Raw genomic sequence first — 17,207 nt, forward strand, 5'->3', positions numbered from 1 at the left:
GAAGATCAACCCTTTGTTTATATACAGATTTTTCATCACAAATAAATGTCACATACACAGATACAAATTTATTGCTTCTCATTATGCCTTAAGGCATTAAGGACATCAGCTTCATTTTTCATGCAGAAAGTTGAGGTGGATTACACATTTCAATGTAAAGAGCATTTATTTATTAAAAGCATTTATTTATTCAGCAATTAATTACTGTGTATTTATGATGTGCAAAGCATTATGCTAGGAACACAGAAGATGTGGGTACGTATCCTCCAGGAGTTTAAGTCTAATTGGGCAGCTAAGTCAGAGACAAAGAGTAAAGTGATAATGGAAGCAATATGTGATTAAATGGCAAAAATGGGTGACAAAGACTAGGGAATAAGAGGTACTTTCTGTTCACGTCATCACTTTTTGTCCAAATCCGGATCAGAGTAAAACCTAAAAATGATTATATAAACTCAAAGCCTGTTTTCAAAGTCAGTGGTCTCCAAAGTGAGGCAAGTGCACTCAAGGCGAAACACTCAGTGACCCATTAGGTAATGGAAGAAAACGTTAAAGCTGTTATAATGACTTTTTCTTTTTTTTTTTAAAAAGGAGGGGAACCCACAAAAATTTATACATTTGGCTTCTTTAAGATTTATGAATTCTGGGGGCTTCCCTGGTGGCACAGTGGCTAAGAATCCGCCTGCCAACTTAGGGGACACAGGTTAGAGTCCTGCTCCGGGAAGATCCCACATGCTGCGGAGCAACTAAGCCCATGCGCCACAACTACTGGGCCTGCGCTCTAGAGCCCGCGAGCCACAACTACTGAGCCTGCGTGCCACAACTACTGAAGCCCACGCGCCTAGAGCCCTAGCTCCGCAACAAGAAGCCACCGCAATGAGAAGCACGTGCACCACAATGAAGAGTAGCCCCTGCTCGCTGCAACTAGCTAAAAGACCGCGCAGCAAACAAAGACCCAACACAGCCAAAAATAAATAAATTAAATAAATGAATTATTTTTTAAAAAAAGATTTATGAATTCTTAGCCCTGGCAGCCTCACTTAATCTGTATATCAAGTAGGTCACTCCTCATGGTCTGTTTTACAAGGTAACTTGGGGAACGGAGTAAAAGTCCACACCCAGAGGGGTTACAGTGGGACCTTCAACATTTTGCAGTATACATCAGGCTAAGTAATTTTCAAGGTATATTATCTCATTTTAACTACTTACTAATTTTAAAGTTACCCCTCCCAAAATGAGCAAGTGGCTTAAACTGATTACTACTACAAAGAAGCCACGAACTGAAATAATAACGATAGTAAAAGTAAAAGCAAACAAGAAAATGGCAGAGCTGACACTTCTCATAGCAGGTGCTCTTTACTGGCCACATAAAGTAGAAACAAAGACAATCTAAGCTGATCTAACAAAAAGCCAGCCTCCCTCCAGAAAAAATTCCAAATTATCAAAAAGGTTGATTTGAAGCAGACTTATATTTACTATCTTTAATTCAAAACCTTACCATGAGTATATACTGAGCTATTCACTCATGAATACAATTTAGAAATACATTGTCAAATCCTACAATAACATGCCCCATGGCAATATGAATTTAGAGACTTGCTCCTTTCCCCAGCCCTCAGGTACATCAAACAGAGGGGAGCTGAACTTTTTTAAGTCCCAGACAACCACATGACACAGAATCATCCCCCTTAACACATAAGTTAGAGTGATCAACGGCCAACTATGGACGACAAACCGCAGTCAGTGGTACCTGGATGATTTGGACTGCGCAGCTGGAGGCATGAGCTCCCAGCCAGCTTGCAGTGCACGTGCCACCCATCATTCCCTTAATCTCACAATACATGACATGTTACAAAAATGAACATTTTAAATCCTACGTGGCACACTGTGGTTTTACTCTAGGGGTGCAAGCTCAAAACTGCTTTACTGATAGGAGTGCATGATCAAAAAAGCTTAGCGGCCACAGCTCTAAGCTATGTCTTTTGCTCTAGATATCACTCCCTCCCAGAATTCTGCCATAAGAGCTACAGGTGAGAAAGGAGATGACCTGCATTGGGGGAGGTTAACTTCAGAGACAGTCGCATAAAAATGTTTAAGGAAAACAACCATACATTCCCATCACAAAGATTAAAGCACAGTTTGTCATGATACTACATCCTTCTTAGAAATTACTCTCTGGTTATCAAGAAAATGTTTTTCTAAGTACTCTCTAGTTGTTTCATTTTACCATGGTGAAAGGTAAACTCCTTGAGAACAAGGCCCAAGTCTCAGATTTCAGGCGGCTGTATGATGGTGGCCAATCATCTACCTGGTTTTTGGCTTCAGTTTCTACATTTGTAAAATGGAAGGAGCAGTTCTTTCCAAATCCATGCTGTACGGTTCTAAGAGGAGCTGTTACAGTAGTCATTGTTGACATGTGTACTGGTAAAGGCATCACTGCATAAACAAACACCCTTTGTGGCAGTGGAAGCGTAACTGATGTATGGCTGCCTACAATGTTAAGGTAACAGAATAGACCAAGCAAATTATTAAGACACCAGCAAACTCGTAAGAGTTTTATTAGTGATTGCTTCACTAATAAAATACCACAGAAGTGATGCTCTGCCAGTTTGCAGGTTCAGGCCTAAGAAACTGGCAGCTTCCTCTTTCTGTCTCTTGAAATGCTCACTCTTGGAACCCAGCTACCATTCTGTCCAGAGGCCCAGGCCACATGTAGGTGTCTCTGCTCAAAGTCAGCATCAGCCACCAGACATGTGAGTGAGGGAACCATCAGATGACACCAGCCCCAGCTAGCAAGTCATTCCAGGTGACAAGTCTTTGCAGCAGAGGCTCTGGACATGGTGGAACAGAAACAAACCATCCCTGCTTTGCCCCGGCCAAAGTCCTGACGCATAGTCCATGAGCATGACAATGGCTGGTTTACACCATTATGATTAGGGATGGTTTGTTACACATCAATAGATGACGGGAACATAATTAAGATATAAGAGATCTTTCTCACGTGGAGATATCTTAAATCCAATTATATTTTCTAAATAGTAAATAAGTACTGTTAAAGTTAATTAATTTAAGAGAAAACCAAGATTTAGAAAACCATATTTACACTCTGATGAGGGTCAAAATCCTGACAGATTATCAAATAAAACAAAGAGAAGAGATCTGACAGATAGCCATTAAAATTTCTCATGACATTAACAGAAGCATTCTGTATTAACAGAGTTAAGTAACCAAGTTCATTCACTGGACAATTATTTACAGAGTATATTAATGGTATTAAATGCCGAGAAGAAATATAAAGGAAGGAAGGAGGTTAAGGAATGTTGCTGGTAGCGGTGATGATGGGGAGGGCCTACCACATTGAGGTGACGATTGTGTCAAGACCTTACAAAGGTGGGGGGGGGGCTGGTAAGCCATGTGGTTATATGAAGAAAGAGTTCTCCAGATAGAGTGAATACTAAGTGCAAAGACCTTGGGGCCAGCATAACTGTGGTTGATTGAGCAAGCAAGAAAGTAGTAAAAAAGGAGGTCAGAGAGGAAACTGGGGGCCAGAGAGTACAGGCAAATTCTGGCAAAAACCTATCAGCTGGAATCAGGGGAACCAAATTCAACAAAGCAGGAATGTTTTTGTCTGTTTTGTTCACTGATTTATCTCCAGCACCTATAACAGTGCTTAACACCTGGTAGAACGAACGAAGTCTTGTTTCTCTCAGCAGCTGTTTGACTTTTAACAATTGACTCCAATTTTTTTTTTTTTTTTTATGGCCACATCACGCAGCTTGCAGGATCTTAGTTCCCCGACCAGATTGAACCCGGGCCGCAGCAGTGAAAGCACTGAGTCCTAACCACTGGACCACCAGGCATCTCCATGACTCCAATTTTTTGAACCTCAATTCTAATCTCTAAAACTGGAATAATAATCCCTCCTCACCTCACAGGGTCACAGTGAGGAATAACAATAGGGAAGTATTTTGCAAACTGTAGAGCATCTTATATAGGTAAAATCTTTTGCTATTATTGAAAAAGTTAATACTAATAATTATTAACAACAACAATGATCTCTCTACCTTGGCCCATTTAATTTCAACCCCTGAATCATTCTCTCCCTCCATCTGGCGGGGAATTCGGGCAGGGCAATCTTCCCTGCAGAACAAGGTAATGAACTTTAAGCACTTGAAGGCTTTTGTAAATGAGTGGCAGCAATTAAGGTATGATCATTACTGCTACCAACTTTTCCCTGAAACTCTGAGGGGAAAAAAACAAACAAACAACAAATGAGACCGTTTCCATGTGAAGATTCTACACCCTTTTGTAATATATGGTCTGCTTGAAAACCTTTTTTATTCTATCAAAACGCAAGAACACCCGACAACTTCCCCACCTGTCTTGTTCCTCACTTAAACCTACATCAGATTGCTGAAAGAAGGAAGGGAAAGGGGGAGCATGAGGAACACTCTCAAGATGTGAAAGACTTTTTTTTTTAGAGGCCAACTAACCCAATCATCTCAAACTGCTTGAATCCCACTAGGGACAGAATATCTACTACCTAATTCACTCCAGCTGGAGACAGCTTCAGTTTTCTCATCTGTAAATGGGGATTATATCACCTTCTTAAGGATGCTTCAATTCTGGAATTAAATAATGCATATAAAAGCACTTGGCATATGCTAAGAACTCACTAAACATTGGCTGAATCTGAATATTTTTCATGTATTCAACAAAAATTAAGTAAACAGCTCTAATATGCCAGTCAGGACCATAAGCAAAAAGGACAAAAATCTAGTTTTCTTGGAGCTAACATATATCTCTTGTAACTTTCCCCATTGGCCCCTTCTGTTTTCTGGAACTACATCTGGCTTCTAGTACGACCTCCTCCAGAGAACAGAGTCCTTTGGGATTTTGCAGATAGCTATCACGTACCTCCCTTTCCAGGCACCCACGCCCACCCCCTCGCCTTTCTCCAGCCTAAACAAACAGCCCCAAATCTTTCAAAGAGTAAGCAAGGACGAGCCCTGTTTTCAGGGCTGGGAGGAGCGAAGGCGGGTTCCCAGACGCCCCGGCCTTAAAAGAAATGAATAGAACCTCATAGACTCCAGGCCAATGTCAAAACGGGCTGGTCCAACTCAGGTGTGTCACCTGACACCTCTCCCAGGAACGCCACCCTCCCCTCCCAGGGCCCGCAGCTGTCCCTGCCCCGGCACGGGGCGCCCCGGACCGCAGGTGGATGCTGGAGGGCCGGTATGGCACTCATCCCTGTCCTCGCCGTTTCTTCCCGGTCGCCTCGGAGAGAATTCCCTGCATTATTCTCGGTGTTTCCAGGCTTCCTCCTCCCCGGACCCGGCCCCTCTGCCCCCGGAGGCCCCTCTGGGAGCTACCTAACACCCATGCCCTCCCTCTCTCCACAGCCGCGGCCGCCCTCCGAGCCCCCGGTACAGCCTCCGCCCAACCGCACTCACCTGCGAGCCCAGTACCGGCCCCTCCATCTCCGCAGTGGCGGCGGCGACTCGGCAAAGTGGCGGTAGCTGCCCGCCGGCCAGCCTGTCTCGAGCCGCCTCCACTCTCACTTCCTGCTCGTGGCCCCGCCTCCACCGCGGCTGCCGCTTGAGCCCTGAGCCGTCAATCGGCATCGAGATAGCCAATCCTTGCCTCCTCCTCGACTGGGGGCGGGACTTTCGCGCCCCCAGGGAGGCTATCTGGGAGTCGGCCCTCAGAGGCTCAGTCCCCGACCCACCCACGACGGGCGCCAACAGCCACCGGCCAAGACTGCGCACTGCTCGCCCACGTAGGTGTCCACCGGTCCGCATGCTTCATCCTGCCCCTCGTACAGGTCCAGGATCGGCTGTTATTCCAACATCAACCACCATCTACCGAGTGCAAATCCGGACTTGGCTGCGTAATAGCTAGATGACCTTGTGAAAGTCTCTTACTTTACCTCAATTTTCCTCATCTGTGAAATGGAGAAAATAAGGGTACTTACAATTACAAGTACTGACAATACGTCACAGAATTGTTAGAAGGATTAAATGAGAAAAAGCATGTAAAGCCTCTTAGCCAATGTTTGACATAAGAAGGAATCAATAAACGTTACCTATTAAAACATTTGCCACTCTGTTCCTGTGATCTTGGGCAAGTCCCTTTCACCATCTGGGGTTCTGTTTCCTCATACAAAACAGAAAATATATGAGTTCCACCGCTCAGACTAGAGGAGGATTGGGCAAGAGCCCCCCACCTGCACTCTCCATGCCGTTTTTTGGGCTGCCCTGAAAAAGGTGGCATCTAAGCTCTGTTCAGCTTGAAGGACGGCTATGGAGCTAGGAGAAAGCTTGGTTCCTGCCCTTGGGGAGTCCAGTGGGCCAATGGGGCTCTCCTACCTCAGCCCCCAGAAAATACTGGAGGTTTTTCTAGCCCACCATTTAATACAGTCTTTGCAATTATTCCTTAATGTATCTGTTGCCAAAGCAAACCTTTGGAAGTTAAATTGGAAAAGAATTGAAAACATTATGACTCCCTTATTCTATTAAAATAGTTCTAAATCATAAAATAAATGTCTAGAAATTGAACAAAGTGCTGGTTTTTCCTATGATAAATACTTCAATACAATATAATTGTAAATTTTTATTGTTATTATTATTATAGTACCCCTGCCTGTTGGGCACACCCAGCCCTGAGTTGCCCCCAAAGCCTTCAAGGGTGGGACCTTATTGTATCTACCTGTGAACTTCCAGTGCCTAGTTCAGCACTGGGACATAAAAAAAATGCTACAATTTTACTGAGTGGATGTGCAGATGGATAGGTGTGTCATCAACTTCTATGATAGAAGGAAGGACAAACTGAGTGACAAATAGAAGTGCAAGCAAATTCCCTCAAGAGCCAGCGGAGCAAGCAATGAACTTGGACAGACAGGATGAGACACTGGGCAAGGCTTCACAGAGGAGAGCCTTTAGGTATGGTCATTTTGCTTAACTAACAAGACCTCTGTTTATTGATCACTTACTATGTATCGGCACCAGTGACAATGTTTTTGAATATGTTATGTCTAATCCGTGAGATGGGTGTCATTTTCCCAATCTCCCAGAAGGAAAAACTGGTTCAGAGGAATTTCATAAACCCCAAGTCACTCAGCTGGTAAGTAGTTGAGAAAGGATTCAAACCCAGGCCTCTTACTGCAAAGTGCTTTGGCTGAAGTGGTTTGGTTGTTTCACTTTTAAGGACTGAATTAGAAGATGTTTTTGAACTTGAGGGAGGCTTGAAATCTGCTATTTCAATGTTTCCTCACTGATGTCCTAACATACAAGAAGATTCTGGAACAAATAAATCCTAATGCTCTACTCTTTAGCAAGGCTCCTGCTTCCCTCTGCTTGTTTGTTTTATGCTTCCAGTGAGCCACTTCAGATTGGGATGAGTATATCCATAACTTATGGCTATAGGAAAGCAAACCCAGTGAGGCCTCAAAGTGCCATCATTACCTCTCATCTTTGAAAACGCCTCTGGCTTGGCATGTAGACATAACACTGGAGAATAGCCTGATGGGTGAGGGCACGTTCCTGGAGCAGACTGCCTGGGCCTGAATCCCAGCAAAATCACTGAGTTGTCATATGCTCTTGGGCAAGTTGCTCAATCTCTTTGTGTTTCAGTTTCCTCATCTGTAAAAATGGGACAATAGGGATTTCCATGGTAGCATAGTGGTTAAGAACCCTCCTGCCAATGCAGGGGACACGGGTTCAATCCCTGCTCTGGGCAGATCCCACATGCCATGGAGCAACTAAGGCCGTGCACCACAACTACTGAGCCTGCGCTCTAGAGCATGCATCCCACCACTACTGAGCTCACGTGCCACAACTACTGAAGCCTGTGCGCCTAGAGCCCGTGTTCTGCAACAAGAGAAACCACTGCAGTGAGAAGCCCACGCACCAAAATGAAGAGTAGCCCCTGTTCGCTGCAACTAGAGAAAGCCCGCGCACAGCAACAAAGACCCAACGCAGCCAAAAATAAATAAAATAAATAATTTTTTTAAATGGGATAATAAATAGTACTTACTTCACAGGGCTGTTGGGAGAACTAAATGAGCTATTGTGTGTAAAGTACTTAGAAGAGTGCGTGGTACATGATAGGCAGTATACGTAGATTAGCTGTTATCATCATCGTCATCATCCTCATCAGCAGTGGGTGTTGGAGACAGTACCAAATGGACCAGCTGGACGGTGTCATGTAAAGGGCTTAGGACAGAGATTCAGCAGACCTGGCTTTTAGTCCAAACTTTTAGTTGGCTTAGGGCTGCTGTAACAAAGTACCACAGGCTGGCTGGCCTAAACAAGAGAAATTTATTTTCTCACAATTCTAGAGGCCAGAGTCCAAGATCAAGGTGTCAGCAGGGTTGTTTCTTCTAAAGCCTCTCTCCTTGGCTTGCAGACGGCCGTCTTCTCCCTGTGTCTTCACATCGTCTTCCCTCTGTGCATGTTATCTGTGACCTAATCTCCTCTTCTTATGACGACACTAGTCATATGGATTAGGGCCCCCAAATGACCTCATTTTAACTTTCCTCTTTAAAGACCCTACTTCCAAATTCACTCACATTCTGAGGTACTAGGTGTTAAGACTTCAATATATGAATTGGGGGTGAAGGGGCAAAATTTGGCCCTTAACACTGTGCGACCCTGGGCAAATCCCATTCCCCCTCTGTGACAGTTTCCTCATTTGTGAAATGGGCCTGAAAGAAGCAGTGGGAACAGTAACCCTAACCTTGATGGTCCCTCTCAGTTTTGATCATGTGATGTCCCCAGCTGAGACTAATCTCTACCTCTCCTATCCCCACGGCACATTTTCTTAATCTCTTTTAGATGACACTATTTCCCTCATTCTGCCAATATATATTGAGTTCCAACCACGGACCAAGCACCATTTAGCACTGGGGATTCAATATGGAGCAAGACAAAAACCCTATCCCCTGGCTTCCTGCGGCTTCCTGTCTAGCAGCAAGAGGCGGACTTCAATCAAACAGGCTCACAAACACTGACCTCTTAGAGTCAGCCATGCAGTTCTTGGTAGATCCTCTTTCCTCTACTTGGCCACAGGCTTCTGGTGCACGTCCATCTTTACGCCCCTCACCATGCTTTGCACAAGGTCTGGCACGTGGTAAAGCCTAAAAGGAAATGCTGTCCAAACAAATGAACCAGTGAATGAATACAGCTCAGGTGATGGTTTACCAAAAGAAATCAAAGGCGGTTCAAGTCCATAAATCACTCTAAAAAGTGCTGACTGCACAATGCTTAACAATTCTTAGCTTTGAAAAAAGTTTCCACATTAAGGTTTGCTAATCCTCACTGTCACACTATGGGCAGCAACTGACTTCATTCTGACTCAACTTTTGATTCTGGCCTCATTTCTTCCATGGCCCTGGAAAGGACAGGGGCAATTTTTTTGAAACAGGGGCTCATTGTAATCACTTCAATGTTGGCACCAAAGTGACCCTTTGGAATGTCGACAACAACAAGAAAACAACCAGAAAAGCCCACACATTTGTTAGCCTAGAGATTCCCACAGATACCAGTTAGGAAACCCCAATGCTCTCTGGTACCAAACCAGCAGGGCTGGGGTGGAGATGTGTGCCTGCTAGGAACAATTCAGGCAACAAATGTTTATTGAGCTCCTAATGTGTGCCAGACACAGGCTAAAACATATGAGTACAGTGGTGAACAGTACAGTCTCGGCTCTTCTGGAGTTCAAGTTTTTTGGAGAGGGTAAATACTGATAGAGATAAATAAATATATATACATATATATTTTTTTGCGGTACGCGGGCCTCTCACTGCTGTGGCCTCTCCCGTTGCGGAGCACAGGCTCCAGACGCGCAGGCTCAGTGGCCATGGCTCACGGGCCCAGCTGCTCCGCGGCATGCGGGATCTTCCCGGACCGGGGCACCAACCCGTGTCCCCTGCATCGGCAGGCGGACTCTCTACCACTGTGCCACCAGGGAAGCCCTAAATATATTGTTTGAAAAGAAGAAGTAACAATGATAAGTTCTAACAAGGAAAACTGCCAAGGATATAACCCAGGGACCCACTTTAGCCTGGGAGGATAGGGTAGGGTAGAGGTTCCTTTTCATAATTCATAAAACTAGCTCAAAAGGACTTTTCCAACTTCCTCTATTTATAAATGGGGAAAATGAGGCTCAGGGAGGTAAGTGACTTGTCCAACATCACCCTGCAAGTTAGTGATGAAAGTAGGATTAGGGCAACTCTCCTGACCCGCTCATGGTTATCTCACAAGCCCTCAAGCAGCCTCAGCTTTCTAAATACAACCAATCTCACAGATTTTCAGGGCTGGGGGTTGAGGGACAGGGCAGGGATTGCTTAGAAGTCTTGTTCAGTCTCTTGTCTTCTATCTACGAAAATGCTTCACAGTAAAAAAAAAGTGAAAGTGACTCTCACTTCATTTTATATACCTGTCATCAAGATCTGGTGATGAGATACTCTGAGAACCTCAGTTAATACGGTCCGGGTTAGGAGGATATGGTGCACATCTTATATTTTACTTGCCAAATTAACCGGATTCATATGGGTGTGTGTGTGTGTGTGTGTGTGTGTGTGTGTGTGTGTGTGTGTGTGTGTGATAGAGAGAGAGAGGAAGAGAAAGAAGGTGAAGCAGGAAGTAGTTTTTGCTGTTTGCTATTTTGAGTCTGAGTCACCTGATTGCAGTCACACATTTAAATAGCTACTCCTATGGAAAATTTTATGGTTGTGTCCAAATTGTGACAGCAACACTCAGAACTGGGTAATACATCTACCTTGACTCTCGTGTGGCAAGAACGCCCCTCTCTACCTTCTATATCCATCTATCATAGCTCTGATTTATTGGTTTACATACCCATCTCCCCTAGTCTCTCTGCTCCTAGGAGACATTTAAATATCACTTCCTGGGGAAGACCTTCCTGGACTCCTAGACCAGGTTAGGATCCCTGGTAAGTGCCCCCATATCACCTGTAATTCTTCTAACGGCATTCATGGAACATTATTGAATTCATACTGTGAACATCTATTTTCTCTGGGTACCATAAGCAGTTCTGTGAGTATAGAACTTGGCCCTGTCTCAGCCATAGATGCATTCCCAGTGCATAGCACAGTACCTGGTCCCTGGGAGCCACTCACTATTCAGTTGTTGAAATGAACAAACAACCCTATATTATTCATTTTTATTTATATCCCTGGCACCTAGCATATTTCCCATCCCAGGCTAAGTGCTCAAAAAATGTTGACTTGAGTTAAAGAATCCCATCTATGGCTCTATACAGTTTGCAAAACACACTTTCTTCTTTTAGATTGAGACTCATAACATCCTTGTGGAGTAAGCAGAGCAGCGATTAACATCCTACTTTATAGACCATGTCTCTAGGAGCTTTAGCAATTGCCCCCCGGGCATCAGCCTAGAGCCTGTGGAAGAGACCTTACCACTTTGAGCCTCCATGCTCTCATCTGCAAAATGGGACTAGTAATAAAACCTACTCCATAGAGTAGTTGTAAGGATTAAATGAACAAATGTACGTAATGTGCATAGAGTAAGTGCTGTATACATGTTGGATGTTACTAGGTACAAAGGCAACTGAGAAAACCTGAGATCTTAGGGAAAACTCAGCCAACAATGATCATGACCCAACTCTGGAATATTCCTGACTTTATAGAAAATATGATCAAGGTTCCACTGGCCAGTATTCACTCCTTGTTTAAACAAGGACATTGGGTTGTGACATTTGATAGAATTGTCCTTCTCTTTCCTCCACCGCCCTGTCCCGCACACTAAACTATTTATGTGAGTGAGAAAAGTTACATCTCCCTCAGCTCTGCCTTCACTAGAAGACAACACACTGGTTAAATCTGCTGTTAGCTGCTGCCTGTTGGCTCCAATTATAGCGAGAGAGTGGTGTCCATGGTAACCAGCCAAGCTGGCTTGCTGTGGTGCAAGTTGTTGGAGAATATAGAAGAAGGGACCACTGGAGGCTGAACTAGTTGTCACCCCAGTTTCTAAATGAAAGAATTCCACACTGTGCCTTGGATAGTTGGTGAATCTAGACAAAATCTGGATTTCCTAAGCAGAAGGCACTGAGTTCATTCTAAGGCCACTGAGTTTCTGATGAATCTGACAAGTAGAGATATGGATTGTTGGCAAGGGCGGTAGTGGGTGAGATGGTAGGAGGACAGAATGCCAAATTAAATGATAGAGTGAAATCCTGCCACTCCCTTGAACCTTCTGTGGCTCCTTATTGCCTGCTGCAAAGTCTTTTGTGGGACTGGAGTTAAACACTGAGTTACTCTCAAGAACCAAGGTAGCCACGGTCACTATTTTCTCTCTCTTGTCTCTGTGCCTCTGGACATCTGTCCTGTTCTCTCTGTAGAACGGGGCCTTCTGCTTTCTCGTGGTTCCTGCTTCCCCACAACTTCTGCTTGTGTACATTGTGACATTGACTCCAGCCCTGACTCTATAAGATTTTACAGGTCCAGCACCAGCTACCTGCTTGTCACTGTCTCTGTGCCTCTTCATTCAGAATTTTGAAAAAGAGAATCCATTTGGTTGTTATTATTCAATGGCTTAGATGGCCTTCAGTCGCTTATCTACCCTGACCAGTTAGCTGTGATGGAGCAGCTTGTTTTTACCATGATCACCAAGGGATTTTAGCAAGGACTACAAGTGGGGACAATTCACAGAGAAGGGGACATACACCACCTGAAATTCCATGAATTAGAGATTCCTTTGTCCTTACAAGTAAACACATTCAGTAGGATGTATTAGTTTCCTAGGGCTGCCATAACAAAACACCAGAGTGGGTGGCTTAATTCTGGAGGCTAGTCCTAAATCAGGACTCGTCCTAATTTAGGACTTTCAGGAAGTCCTAAATCAAGGGGTAGGCAGGGCCATGCTGTCTCTGAAAGCTCTAAGAGAGGATTCTTCCTTGTGTCGTCCTAGCTTCTAGTGGTTGCTGGCAATCCTTGTTCTTTGGTTTATGGGCACATCACTCCAGTGTCTGCCTCCTTTGTGGCATTCTCCCTGTGTCTCTCTCTCTGTGTGTCCAAACGTTCCTCTTCTATAAAGACAGTCATTGAATTAGGGCCCACCCTGATCCTGTATGAGCTCATCTTAGCTTGATAGTATCTGCAAAGACCCCATTTCCAAATAAGGTCATGTTCACAGGTGCCAAGAGTTAGGACTTCAACATATCTTTTGGGGGGACACAATTCAACCCACAATAGAGGGTAAGGAAAATAAAGAGAATTAGTCTAATCTCAGCGCACCTGTCTGAGAGGTCCTGAGAAAACAGCAGTTTTGATTTGGGAGTAAGCAGACATGAGCTAGAGGTAATTTTGAGACCAGGGGCACCTCCTGGAGGGAGAGGCCAGTTAGGTGGGATAATGAAGGACTTTGGACAACCTGGAGATAGTGAAGGGAACTGGATTCCTGGGTGGTTGGGAAACAAAAGCATCAGGAAATGGGAGAGGATAGACTTTATTTATTTTAAAATGTGGTCCAGGACCCACTAAGAAGGGTCACAGAAATATGGAGCCAACTCCACATAACACCTAGGAAAGTATCTCTTAAATAATAGGCACTCAAGGCATTTTAGTGAGAGAGGAAGAAAGAGAGGAAAGAGAAGGCGGTGGGTTGGGTTGGGGGGGCAAAGGGGAAAGAGGAGAAAGATTGGATGTGTTGTGCAAAGTCTCCCACCACCCCCTAGGGCTGGAGGGACTGCCGTTGTCCACATGCCACAGCTTTCCAGCTTGGTGCTTCCCTTACTGTATGAAGCTGCCTGCTGACTTGCCCGCCTCTGTCTCCCATCTGTGACTGTGAGCCAAGGGGCTGCGTCCTTTCTGTTCACCACTGCATGCCCGAAGCTGGCACAGAGCGCACAATGTGTGGGCTCACAATTACGCTTGATGGTATACGCAGGTGAGGGAATAAAAATTGTCAGGACGAAGTGAGAGAGTGGCACGGACACATATACACTACCAGATGTAAAATATAGCTAGCTAGTGGGAAGCAGCCACATAGCACAGGGAGATCAGCTCAGTGCTTTGTGACCACCTAGAGGGGTGGGATAGGGAGGGTGGGAGGGAGACACAAGAGGGAGGGGATATGGGGATATATGTATACATATAGCTGATTTACTTTGTTGTACAGCAGAAACTAACACACCATTGTAAAGCAATTATACTCCAATAAAGATGTTAAGAAAAACAAAACAAACAAACAAAAAGAGATTGTCAGGAGCCCCAACCTAAGTCCTGGGCTGTCAAGGTTGGGGAGGAGCAGAGGAGAAAAGGCTATAAATTGGAGGTTGACCCAGGGCCTAATGGTTCCTAATTTCAGTTAGTCACATGACTCATGTTCAAGGTCCACATGCACCCCGCCTCCCTCAGGACGGGTTCAGGAGCAGCGCAGCCACGGTCGCCTTTGCCAAGGGCAGCAGTGTTGAAGCCTATGGCACACGTTCTGAAACAGCTGTCTCAGGCCATGGAGGCTGCACACAACCCAACCAGGAAGAGCTCTCAAGGCCAGATAACCCCAGGGTGGGGCGGATCAGAAAGGAGAATCAAGACCTATGACCTGGGGCTTCCCTGGTGGCGCAGTGGTTGAGAGTCCGCCTGCCTATGCAGGGGACACGGGTTCAAGCCCTGGTCTGGGAAGATCCCACATGCCGCGGATCAACTGGGCCCGTGAGCCACAATTACTGAGCCTGCGCGTCTGGAGCCTATGGTCCGCAACAAGAGAGGCTGCGATAGTGAGGCCCGCGCACTGTGATGAAGAGTGGCCCCCGCTTGCCACAACTAGAGAAAGCCCTCACACAGAAACAAAGACACAACACAGCCATAAATAAATAAATTTAAAAAAAAAAAAAAAAAAAAAAAAAAAAAAAAAAGACCCATGACCTGAATCCAGGGCACCAGAGGCCAGGCCTCCAGCTGTGATCAGACCCACCACGGAAGGCCTGAGGCAAGAGGCCCATCGCTCCCAGCTTCCTCCTCCATCAATGTTGACACTGGGTGGCCTGAAGGGGACATGTGGGATAGTGCAAGGAGCTGGGCAAAGAGTCAGAAGGAACAGCTTTCAAGTCTTTACACAGCCAGTTACTAGCTGAATGGCCTCTCGTAAGACATCAAAGCTCTGTAGGTCTTAGTTTCCTCACCTGCAAACGGAACTTTGGCCAGAGCACACCTGAGTAGCACTTATGAATCGGGGCCATGGAAATATCATCCATGTAGTTCCTCATATGCCACAGACAAGAAGGAAGGGAGTCCTGAGTTCCAAGGCCAAGTTAGTTTGGTCTCAACCCCAAACATGAACACTTACAGGTGATTCTCCTCATGGTGAAGGACAAACTGGGTTCCTGCCTCAGGAAGAAGAGACAGTTCCGCATCATTACCTTAGCTCAGAGCCTGGGGTGATGGACCCACAGGCAGGCAGATGGAGACAAAAAGAAGAGCCAAAAAGATGCCTCCGAGATGCCTCCTGCTCTGCGGTATGGTTAGCCCCTCAGCTCATGCCCCATCTGGGTCCTTTTCCTCAGGCAATTCACTTAGAGACTGAGGCAGAATATTAAAATCAGTAAAAATATTTTCCAGCAAGAATCATCTTAATTGGATAAATATGGAGTACTTTTTAAAGGATAAACATGAAACTAAAAACGCTGGAAAAGTTGAAGGCAGAGTTAAATGCTTAAAGATGCATAAAAGTTTGCAAAATGTCCCTATGGGGTATCTGATTATCAAAACATGCTTTTGTGGGTTTTTTTTTTTTAATATAACCAATGTGTCATTTTGACATTTAAAAAAAATCAATTTACCATCTGGAGTTGACCTGGAATCTTGGGTCAGCCTTGTGAGAATTCTAACTTCAGGAAATGGGGTGGGCAGAAAGCAAGGAGTAATTTCATAATCATAGAATCTGTAAAAACCCGCCATCGATCTGCTCCCTCAGCCAGGATTCTCTCTCTCTCCCCACTCCCTTAAAAGCTGTTGGCACTGTCTCCTTAAATGCCCACACTTCTATCATCTTGATTATATTGAGCAGACCTCTACCTCGTTATAACTTGTACAGTTAGCCCTGTTTCTGGCTCACGGAGCCATAAAAATTCCAATGAATTCTCTCTTCTATCTCATAGCCCATTAGATATTTGAATGAATAATGACACCCCTAAGTGTGTTGTCCTTCTGGTTAAACCTCCCCAGTTCTTTCAACCATTCCTCCATTAGCATGAAGACGAAGTGGGGGAAATGCTGCTATTCTGGGAGCCAGACAGAGGTAGCTTTATACCCTGACTCTTGCCAAGTAGCTGTGTACCCTTGGCCAAGTCACACAATTTTTCTGGGACTCTACTACTATTTCATGAGGTTGTAAATAAGCCTCGTAGAGAGAATGTGTGTAAGACACCTGGTGCGGCGTCTGCCTCATGGTGGGTGCTTTGTATGATGGTCGGGCCAATATTGACATGGGACCAGGGAAAAGTTGCTTGCAACTACTCCTCCTTCAGGATAATTCTACATAAAAAAGGAATGGGGTTGAGATACATGGAAGTGGAGAGAAAACTTGGGTGGGTGTGGCCTGGCCAAGGAAACTGGGCAGAGAGGGGCTCTGAGTCAAAAAGGGGAGAATGGACCAGTCACAGGAAGCCAAAGAAGATTCTGTGAAATGAAGACAAAAATGCCTGCTTCATAGTGGCTGGATAATGAGGAACAAATGATATAATGTATGCAGAGTGCTTTGTAGAATAAATGCTCCTCTGTGCCCCAGAGCACTTGGTGCTTCACCATATGTATGATAACAATGTCAATGTGTCTATTTCCCCCTGAAGACTCTTAGTTCATTGTGGTGGGGAATTTTTTTTCTGCCCAGCTTCCTCCTGCCATTGAGGAAGTGCCTCTCCTTCATCCCAAGTGGTGCGGGTGGGACTGTCAATTTCAGTATCCTATGAACCATAGGGCTGAGTCCCTGAGCCATGCTTGACCAATCAATGTGCTCCAGCTCTTTGTCCAGAGGGACTGGTCCAAGGTGTAGGTTGGAGGGAGGGGGCGAAGGGGAAATGGCATGTGACCCAGCCAAGGCCAATCAGAGTCCTTCCATGCTTGATCTATGTATGCTGGAAAAGACATGTTTCTTTCTTTTGAATGATGAGCTCTAAGAATATTAGCTTGGCATTACAATTTATTCATTCAACGAGTATTTATTGAGGGC

The 17,207-nt window shown here is 45.0% G+C and overlaps 1 protein-coding gene and 1 long non-coding RNA gene across 4 annotated transcripts in view; both read right to left on the reverse strand.

Annotated features, from left to right (window-relative positions):
• Positions 1–7,631, reverse strand: part of ZDHHC13 (zinc finger DHHC-type palmitoyltransferase 13) — a 52,460-nt gene extending 44,829 nt beyond the window's left edge. For 2 of the 3 annotated variants that reach the window (XM_067038105.1, XM_067038104.1), the window contains exons 1-2: positions 7,461–7,631; positions 5,451–5,941 (exon numbers count right to left, since the gene is read on the reverse strand). In XM_067038105.1, the coding sequence (XP_066894206.1) occupies positions 5,451–5,798 (348 nt within the window). In that variant the 5' untranslated portion in view covers positions 5,799–5,941; positions 7,461–7,631. Of the gene's footprint in view, positions 1–5,450; positions 5,942–7,460 lie in introns of those variants that run through there. The other variant, XM_067038107.1, reaches the window with a different exon arrangement.
• A 420-nt stretch (positions 7,632–8,051) lies between these two features.
• LOC136794492 (uncharacterized) overlaps positions 8,052–17,207 on the reverse strand; it is a 142,510-nt gene continuing 133,354 nt past the window's right edge. Inside the window, exons 4-5 of the long non-coding RNA XR_010841346.1 lie at positions 9,009–9,146; positions 8,052–8,300 (exon numbers count right to left, since the gene is read on the reverse strand). This is a non-coding gene — a long non-coding RNA (uncharacterized lncRNA). The remainder of the gene's footprint in view (positions 8,301–9,008; positions 9,147–17,207) is intronic.

This window comes from Kogia breviceps, chromosome 7 (assembly GCF_026419965.1).
Source record: "Kogia breviceps isolate mKogBre1 chromosome 7, mKogBre1 haplotype 1, whole genome shotgun sequence".
NCBI classification, from domain to species: Eukaryota; Metazoa; Chordata; class Mammalia; order Artiodactyla; family Physeteridae; genus Kogia; species Kogia breviceps.